The 9137-nt window shown below is 55.5% G+C and overlaps 1 protein-coding gene across 1 annotated transcript; it reads left to right on the plus strand.

Moving 5' to 3' along the window:
• The first annotated feature begins 1378 nt into the window (after nucleotides 1-1378).
• FLYWCH2 (FLYWCH family member 2) lies at nucleotides 1379-8875 on the plus strand. Its single transcript, XM_040254897.1, has 3 exons — nucleotides 1379-1542; nucleotides 5840-6268; nucleotides 7465-8875. Exons 2-3 carry the CDS (start codon nucleotides 5938-5940, stop codon nucleotides 7566-7568), a joined length of 435 nt encoding a protein of 144 aa, XP_040110831.1. The 5' UTR covers nucleotides 1379-1542; nucleotides 5840-5937; the 3' UTR covers nucleotides 7569-8875.
• Nucleotides 8876-9137: the final 262 nt, after the last annotated feature.

A 9137-nucleotide genomic window follows, 5' to 3' on the forward strand; every position in this document is an offset into this window, starting at 1 on the left:
TGGTGTCATCGGCATATCTGAGGTTATTGATATTTCTCCTGGCAATCTTGATTCCAGCTTGTGTTTCTTCCAGTCCAGCGTTTCTCATGATGTACTCTGCATATAAGTTAAATAAGTCAGTGGACTATTAATAGATAATGGAAAATAAACTTACTAAGGCTTTTAAATGAACCTAGAAAATACCCAGGAAATGACGTGACCCCTGGAGAAAGGACTGGAGGGTGTTGGAAGTCTGGCTGCTGAACCTGAACCAACGGTGGGGATAGCAATCTGCAGATGGGGATGTAGGGGCGAGGAGGAAGCTGGGAGTCTTTGGGAGGCAGACACAGGTTCTGCTAATGTTCGGACTTGAGGAGGATACAGGAGAATGTGGGACACAGGCTGGAGAAGATGCAGAGGACGTGGGAAATGCCTGACATCCCGGGCAGGCAGGCCCCTAAGGGACCTGGACCTTCCCTGCCCAGGGAGCCCAGGAGCAGCCTTAGAGGAAGAGGAGGGAGGCGGAGGCGGAGGGGAGGGGTGTCAGGGGAGTGGCATTTTCTAGAGGAACAGTGTCTTCATTCTGTCCACGTGAGGATACGCAGCCAGAAGACTGGGGGCTCCAGCCGGACGAAGGGCCAGGGTGGGGGCGGCGAGTGGAGGACTGGGAAGGGTTCAGGCGAGCAGAGGGCGCAGGCGCGGTGCGGGAGGGGAGCAGGGGCATCGTTGAACCTAGGTCTGGTAAGAGGCAGGGCCGGCCTCATCTCGGAGGATGCTGGACCACTCGGATCGCCACCCGCCAAGTGTCCAGGAGAGCACTCCCAGGCCTCTCAGTTCCCCGCACCAGAGCAATCCCGGTCCCCACCACACAGGTTGGTCAGAGGATAAGTGGGCAGTGACTGTGCGCTGTGAGTGGGGGCTGGACCTATGGGCGATAGACGGACTGAAAGATGAGTACTGGACCTGTGGGGGTTTGGAGGTACCAGTAGCGAGAAAGAGACCAATGGAGAGGGTTGGACCGAGAATCCAATCAATGCCAAAGATGCTGTGCCCTCAGGGATGCTGGGGGCAGGGAGGAATCAGTGGCTTTGATGAACATAAAGGAAGTTCTTTCTGTTCGCTCAGAAGAACGAAGAGGACTATCGAGGCACTTAAACAAATGCTCAGGCTTCCTCCGCGTCGGGCCGATGTCAAACACTGGGGGAGGTCGCATGGTCTCAGTTAAACCCACCCTCCAGTCCTGGGAGAGCCCCGCCCGAGGTTCGTAGCCTGGCCAGCCCCTGAAAGCTCAGCCCCGCCCAGTACCCGCATGGCCCCGCCCCCGCGCGCCGATTGGTCAGACCGTCAGCTCGGCCCCGCGCGGGGAAGACCCGGAGAAGCCACTTTGGCCCAAGGAACTGGCACCTCACAAACCCTGCTGCGCATGCTCGTTTCTTGACCCCAGCCTGAGGTGACTGCCCAAACCTAGGCGGGGGCCCCCAGACACCGAGGCCGAGGGACCTGCCGCTGCTCGGCCTCCGGAGAGAGAGGGCCCCTCTGCCGTCGCCGCCCGGCCGGTGCCCGGTGAGGACGGGCCCCAGCGGATCGGGGAGGGTCTCAGGTCCCTGCCGGGCTCTCCTGGGGGTCCCCAAGGGCTACTGATGCTGGGGTGGGCGGGGTGCTCCCCACCTCTGCCTCCCGGCGCTCAGGCCACCTCCATCCGCGATTCAAGCTCCTTTTTCCTCGTTCTGCCTTGCCCCCAACCATCCCGACCCCAGGACTGAGCCCTCACACCCCAAATCAGGGAACCCCACTCTGGGTTGTCTATCCCTGACCGCGTCCGCCCCACCCAGTACCGCCCCCGCCCTGCACCCAGCCCCTGTCCCGTCCCATCCTTGTGGCTCTAGCGATGCTCACAGGGCTGGCGGTTGGTGGTCTGAGATGTTGGGACAGGGGAGGCACTCAGGGGGCTTGGTCAGGAGGGGCGATCATGACGCGAGAGGAGAGAGCTGGGGAGCGGGGGCCATTTGGGCGCAGCATAGACAGGTCTAGGGGCAGAATACAGCGGGTAAGGAGTAAAGCTAACTCTAAGACTACCTTTGGTGATTCTAAGCCATGGTGATTAGGGGAAAAGAGATGTCATTACATGAAATCCCCACTTTGGGGAAACCGTTCCCTGTACAAAAAAGTAGCAATTCTTGACCCATTTTGGATCTTACTGCTGCTTTGAAAATCTCCCTGTGAGGATTGTACCTGATGCCTAAGTGAACCCATCACCTCACCAGCAGCCCCATCACAGCCCTCCAAGAAGCACATGGGACAATGATTATGGAGTGGCCGAAGAACAGTTCAACTATGAACGAGAGATTAGAAACTTCCTAAGCTGAGGACCCATGACATCAGCCATGTTTCACAAAGCATCAGAATCAAATAGAGTACTGGTTTAAAAAAAAAGGTAGATTCTCAGGGCCCTCTCCAGACGCACTGAGAAAGAAGTCTGGGATTGGAGGAGTCCAGGATTGGGCATTTTAAACAAGAATTCTGGAAGATTCTTAGGTATCGTGAAGTTGGAAAACCACTGGTCATAGACTTAATTTCCCTTTTCTTAATATATGCGTTTTACTGAGATAGTTTACATACTGTGAGTTCACTCACAATGTGCAATTCAGTGGCTTCTAGTAAATTCACCAAGTTCTACAGCCTTCACCACCATCAGTTTTGGAAATTTTTCATCATCCCAGAAACCCCCATGCTAGTATTCACTCTTCTGGCCCCCATCCCTCCCACCCCTAACCGTAGAAAAGCACAAATTTACCTTCTGTCCCTATGGATTTTTCTACTGTATCAATTTTCTAGAGACTTCAGATCATTTTATAGAAATGGAATGTATAATTTGCAATCTTTGATGACAGGCCTTTTTTTCACTCAGCTAATGTTTCCAAGGCTTATTCATGTGTGGCATGAATTTGTCAAATTATCAAATAATATTCCATTGTGTGGACACATCACATTGTTTATTCATTTACCTGTTGATGGATATTTGGGCTGTTTCACTTTTTGGTGTCTATGAATAATGCTGCTGCAAGCATTCTATGTACAAGTTTTTATGTGGACATCAGTTTCCATTTCTCATGGAGAAACAACTAGGAGTAGAATTGCTGGGTTATATGGTAATTTTATGTTTAACCTTTTGAGAAATTGCCAGATTGTTTTCCAAACTGGCTGTGCCTATATACAGCTCTACCAGCAGTGTATCAACGCTCTATTTTCTTCTCAACCTCACTATCACTTGTTATTGTCTGTTTTTTGCTTTGTTTTATTAGATCCATCCTAATAGTGTGAAATAGTATCTCATGATCCTGATCTCACTCCTCCTGAGTGGTTTTCCAACATCTCATGATGTTGAACATCTCATGTGCTTACTGGCCACTTGTATATTTTCTTTGGAGAAAGGGCTTTTCAGATTCTTTGCCCATTTTTAAATTGAGTTATTTGTCTTTCATTACTGAGTTGTAAGGGTTCTTCATAAATTCCAGATGCAGGTCGTTTATCAGATATGTTGTTTTAGTCACTAAGTTGTGTCCGACTCTTTTGCGGCCCCATGGACTATATGCCAGACTCCTCTGTCTACGGGAAATCCCAAGCAAGAATACTGGAGTGGGTTGCTGTTCCCTTCTCCAGGGGATCTTCCCGACCCAGGGATCAAACCCGGGTCTCCTGCATTGGCAGATGTGTTCCTCACCACTGAACCACCAGGAAAACCCTTTATCAGATACATGATCTGCAAAAATGTTCTCCTATCCTATGGATTGCCTTTTAACTTTCTTGATTGTGAGTCTCTTTGACTCACAAAAGTTTTAAATCTTGATGATGTCCAATTTACATATTTCTTCTTTGGTTGTCTGTACTTTTAGTTCTTTGCCTAATCCAACTCTTTTTTTAAGAGTTTTATCACTAGCTCTCATGTTTAAGCCTGTGGTCATTTAGAGTTAATTTTTTGGATATGGTAAGGGGTGCAACCACCTGGAGTTTCATCCCTGGACCACAAAGGTTTGGGCTAGGCCAGGGATGTGCCCCAGGGCCAATCAGGGGCCTGTGGGCGGGGCTTCCCACCATAACCCTTTCCTGCACAGAGTGGCTCTGCTAGGGGAGGCACCGGAAGCATCTTTTCTGCCGGACCCTGTGTCCCCCCAGGCCCCCGATACCACCATGTTGCCCACCCTGTGGGGCAGGGTGGGCAGAGCTGGGAAGGACCACATGGGAGGAGTAGGGGTTGGCTCATCCAGAAGCTGGACCAGGGACAGGAGAGATAATAAAACATCAATCCTAGGGGTGCCAGTGGTCAGGGGACTTGCTACCAGGCAGCATAGACCTGAGGACACCCCCCCGGAAGTGTCCTCCCTGTCACAGTGGGAGGTTTCTGCTCTCATGTCTAATTGTCAGGGGAACTTGTGGGGGGCAAGACACCCCAACCACACATTGATCTTGCACCTCAGGCTCCTGTCATGGGTGATGGGGTCTTGGAAGACTATGAAGTGAGGGGCATGGACCCTTCAAGCCATGTGAGTTTGTTGTTCAGTTGCTCAGTCGTGTCCGACTCTTTGCAACCCTATGGACTGCAAACTCAAAGAAACAGTTCAAAGCCAGGTTGGAAAAGCAGGTCCAGGGGGGCAGGTAAGAGTATAGGCTTCACTGCCCCCTGGGTCCTGGACAGGGTACATGAGACGTCTGCCAAGGTGACAGCCTTGTTTCTGGGCTAAACTGAGAAAGACCCTCACCATCTGCCCACTACCCAGTCACCCCCAACAGACACCCCCACACTGATGCCCCAGGGCCCGGGTCTCCAGGCCAACCCTGCCCCTGTCAGCCATCCTTTCTGCTTCTCCAGACCAGCAGCCAGGGAGCCCTCAGTGACCATGGCTCCTCTGGACACCTCCACAGCCTTGTCCCCGCTCAGCTGAGGCAGCACCAGCACCAGCTCAGACAGAAGTCACTGCCCTCATGGGGCCCTGGCATCCCCTAGCCCTGGGCGGCCCGGGCCTCTGGCCTGGGATGGGGACTGGATCTATTTGTGAATCCAGAGTCCGGCCTCCCAGGGCCAGGCTCCCCTCTGCAGAGTGCCCTGGGGGCCCAGCCCCCTCTCCTGGTGACACAGACAGAGTGTCGGGGTGAAGGGCAGCAGGCCTTCTGGGAGGGTCAGTGACCTGAGCTCACATCCCCCAAGTGCTTTTCCCCGACGCCCGTTGCTCAGGGAGACCGGCTCCCGTTATCCTGGACCAGGTAGCCCAGGTGCAGTGCAGGGCGGGCCCTGGGCCAGCTCAACGGGACCCGCAGCTATGCTCCGTGGCCGTGTTCCTACGTGTTCTCATCTGTAACCTGGGTCGATGAGAACAACTTCCATAACATGGAGTGAAGGTTAAATGGGACAAACCCATGGAAGCACTCCACCCCGAGCTCAGCACCTGTGAGCCTGGATTCCTAGTAACTCACAGCTGTCAGTACCTTGGTCACCCCAGCAGCCCCTGGAGAGCCCTGCTTTTACAGTTGGGGAGTGAGGTTTGGCTGGGGGAGGTGATGGTCCCAAGGCTGCCAAGACAGCAGACATGCTGGCCCAGGTTCTCCAGCTCCATTCAGGTCCTTCCCCAAGGTGGGAGCGGGCGTGGGGGGCACAGGGCAGCCCCACCTGCCCTGGCCTCCAGCCCAGATTCCTCCTGAACCTTGGCCCAAGGGCCCCTCCACTGATGGGATTTTTTTTTCCCATGTGAGATCTTAGTTCCCCAACCAGGGATCGAACGTATGTCTCCTGCATTAGAAGCCCAGAGTCTTATCCACTGGAATGCCAGGGATGTCCCTGCTGATGGGATTTTGTCTCCTCCCTTAGGACAGAGCCCCTGGACTGCCAGGTTCCTTGCAGGGAGGTGGAGGACAAATCCTACTGAGACCTGAGCGTGACCTGGGGGCCCGGCCGCCCATCCCAGAATGCCCCTGCCCGAGCCCAGCGAGCAGGAGGGCGAGAGTGTGAAGGCCGGCCAGGAGCCCTCCTCTGAACCTCCTGAGCCGGGCACAGATGTTGTCCCCGCAGCCCCCAAGAAACCCAGGAAGTTCTCCAAACTGGTCCTGCTGACGGCCTCCAAGGACAGTGCCAAAGTGGAAGGGGCCAAGCGCAAAGGCGTGCACTGCATCATGTCCCTGGGGGTGCCTGGCCCTGCCACCCTCGCCAAAGCCCTCCTGAAGATCCATCCTGAGGCTCAGCGGGCCATCGAGGCCCCCCCCCAGGAGCCTGAACAGAAACGCAGCAAGCTGGACACAGGTGAGGCCTGGGCCCAGCACACAGGACAGGAGCAGGGCCTTCTGAGGGCCGAAGTCAGGGGGACCGCCAGGCTTGGCTGGCCTGGAGAGGGTGCATGTGCCGTGGACATTGTGTATCTGTCTAAACACATCTTGGTGTGAATCTCTGTGTGTCTGTAGGCCTCCATGCACACATGCATGTATGTGTGTGTGTGAGTCTAAGGGTCTGTCTGTTTACATGTGTATTTGCCTAGAAGGGTAACTTTGTGTGGGTCTTTGTGTGTCTGTGTTCCTGGGCCTATTTCTGCATTTACATATTCATGTGTCTTTTTCATGAGATGGGGGCATCCCCAGCCACCAGCCTAGAGTTCTCAGGGAACCTAAGGGACCCCTCAGGCTCCATCGCCTGCTAGACGGAGCCATCCTCAGGGAGTCAGGGAACCCGGAGCCCGGAGGCCCCTCTGCAGGGGGCCCAGCTCACCTTAAGCCCTTCCGATGGCCTGTTCCATTCCAAGTGCCTCCTCGTGTCCGCCTGCCTCTGTGGGGGGAGAGGGTCCTTCCTGGTGACCTGTGGGGAGGCAGGGCTCAGAGGAGCAAAGTCACCGCCCTGAGGTAATCAGTCAGTCGCTGCAAAGGATGGGGGGGGTGGGCATCTGGCTCACAGCCCGTTTCTCCAGCTGGGCTGGGTGGGATAGGCCATCCCCGGGGCTCCCTCCATGCCAGCTGAGACCTCTGCTCATTTCTCAGATCAGCCTGGAGCCACGTGGGCTCTGGAGCCACGTAGGCCTCAACCCATAGGGCGCCTTTGTGAGAGTTAGGACAAATCCACCTTCCTTGGACGCAGAGATGGGGCGTGGAACAGGGGCTACACGCAGGCCCCCAGGTGCCCCTGGGCAGGCGCTCATGGGCACCCTCGGCCTGCCCCTCCGCCTTTACCTCCACACCTGTCCACAGCGCTTCCTGCCCCTGACCAGGCAGCAGGGGTAGCAGCGGCTTCCTGGTGCTCAGCCCAGAATTGGCCTGAAGTTTTCTGGAAACAACCTCTGTGTCCCCTGGCCAGTGGCCTTTGCGAGCATGTCTGGAGTCAGCAGTTACTTCTCTAAGTCAGCCAACAGCTCTGCACCCCTCCCCTGGCAGCCGGGACCCCTGGGTTTGCACCCCCACTCCTCCACCCCCTGTTCCTTTGACAACAGCCTGACCCATCCCCTTCTCTTCCAGATGGAAAAGAAGACGGAAGCTTAGCAGGGCCTTCTGCCTCCAGCCCCTCGGTGGACGGGGAGGAGTCCACCTCGGCCCCCGTCGAGCCCAGGGTGGCCCCGTAGCCCTGACAACCGAGGGTGCGTCCTGCCCGGGTCAGTGATCTTGGCTGCGCCTTCTACACGTTCCACTGGGCTTCTCCTGGGGCCCAGCCCCTGACTGGTTTTCACTTTCAGCACTGTAATTTTTCCCCCCTGATCAAGCATAATTTACTTTTGTAGCAAAAAAAAATTTTTTTAAGAGAATAAAAGATGCTGTACACTAGGTCCCATCATAGATAGGCTTTTAAAATTCCATGATTCTGGATCCTTTGAGACCCCAGCTCCAACCGCCACCGCCTCCCTCCCCCCAACCCCGGGGCCTCCCTTCTAGCACTTACCTCGCCCTTCCTGGCCTGGACCATCTCAGACCCCGGAGGGCTCTGCGAGGGCCTCCATCCCCCAGGGCCTCACACCCCTGGGCCTCTTCAGCATGGACATCCAGCCTCTGATCCAGAGATGAGGTGGAGACTCGGAGGCCTCCTCTTTCTGCCGCCTTCGGTCTCCAGCCCAGAACCCCTGGGAAGTGGATCCTGCCTGTCCCTGGCTCTCCCTCCAGAGCCAGTCTGCAGGAGGCCTCAGCCGGCTCCTTCCTCCTGGACCCTCAGAAAGGCTGCCTCCTCCAGGGAGCTGCACAGGACTGACAGCCCCCCTGCACAGGGGCCTTAACGTTCACAGCAGCCCCAGGCTCTGCTGAGGAGGAGGTGGGCCTGCAGTCTGAGGAGGCACCCCAACTGGTTCCCGTTGTGTTCCCCTGCACGGTGCCCCGTTGTGTTCCCTCTGGGTGGTGTGGCGGCCGAGGTAGATTCTTGGGAGCCTGAGCACCCCGCCTCCAGGTCTCTGTGGTGCTGGCCTGCTGTTGCCCTCCTTCAACCAGAAGTCGGGGTTCCCTGAGAAAAGGTGTCAGCCTGGAGAAAGAAATGGCAACCCACTCCAGTGTTCTTGCCTGGAGAATTCCATGGACAGAGGAGCCTGGCGGGCGACAGTCCATGGGGTCACAAAGAGTCACGACTGAGCGACTGACACCTTCAAGACGCTTCAGCCCACGTGCTCCTCATCATTTGGAAACTGCCTTTGAGCAGAGCGAAATGGATTATTTTTTTTTTAATGCAGAGTTTAGAGGACTTCTGTTTTCAAGCAACATTTTCCAAATTTAATCTGTTATCTGTTGACTCCCTCTTGGGAAAAGTGAGTTACGTGGCATCTTCCTTGCCCAACTCTCCATTCTGCTGTTATTTTTACAGCGAGGTTGTCTGTAACATTTACATTCTGTACCCATAACTTGGAAAGTTCTTTTGTCTGGATTCTATATTTAAATAGATTCCCATCCCCCACCCTGGTTCTCCTTTCCTGAGGTCTGAGTCATCCCTGTGGTGGGCTGGTTCTGACGGTGCTGGGGGGCTGGGGGGGACCGTTCGATGGTGGAGCGGGCCTGGAGAAGAGGTGGTGGGGAGAGGAGCCGACCCCTGTCCCTCAGCCTGGTCTCCAGGCAGTCCTGGCCTGGACAGGGTCCCAGCGGGCATCCACTCCCTTGAACTGTGCTGTGGCACAATTGACCCCTTCTGCAACTGCCAGGCAAGGCTGGGAGTGGCACTC

Source organism: Oryx dammah, unplaced genomic scaffold (genome assembly GCF_014754425.2).
Source record: "Oryx dammah isolate SB20612 unplaced genomic scaffold, SCBI_Odam_1.1 HiC_scaffold_2, whole genome shotgun sequence".
NCBI classification, from domain to species: domain Eukaryota; kingdom Metazoa; phylum Chordata; class Mammalia; order Artiodactyla; family Bovidae; genus Oryx; species Oryx dammah.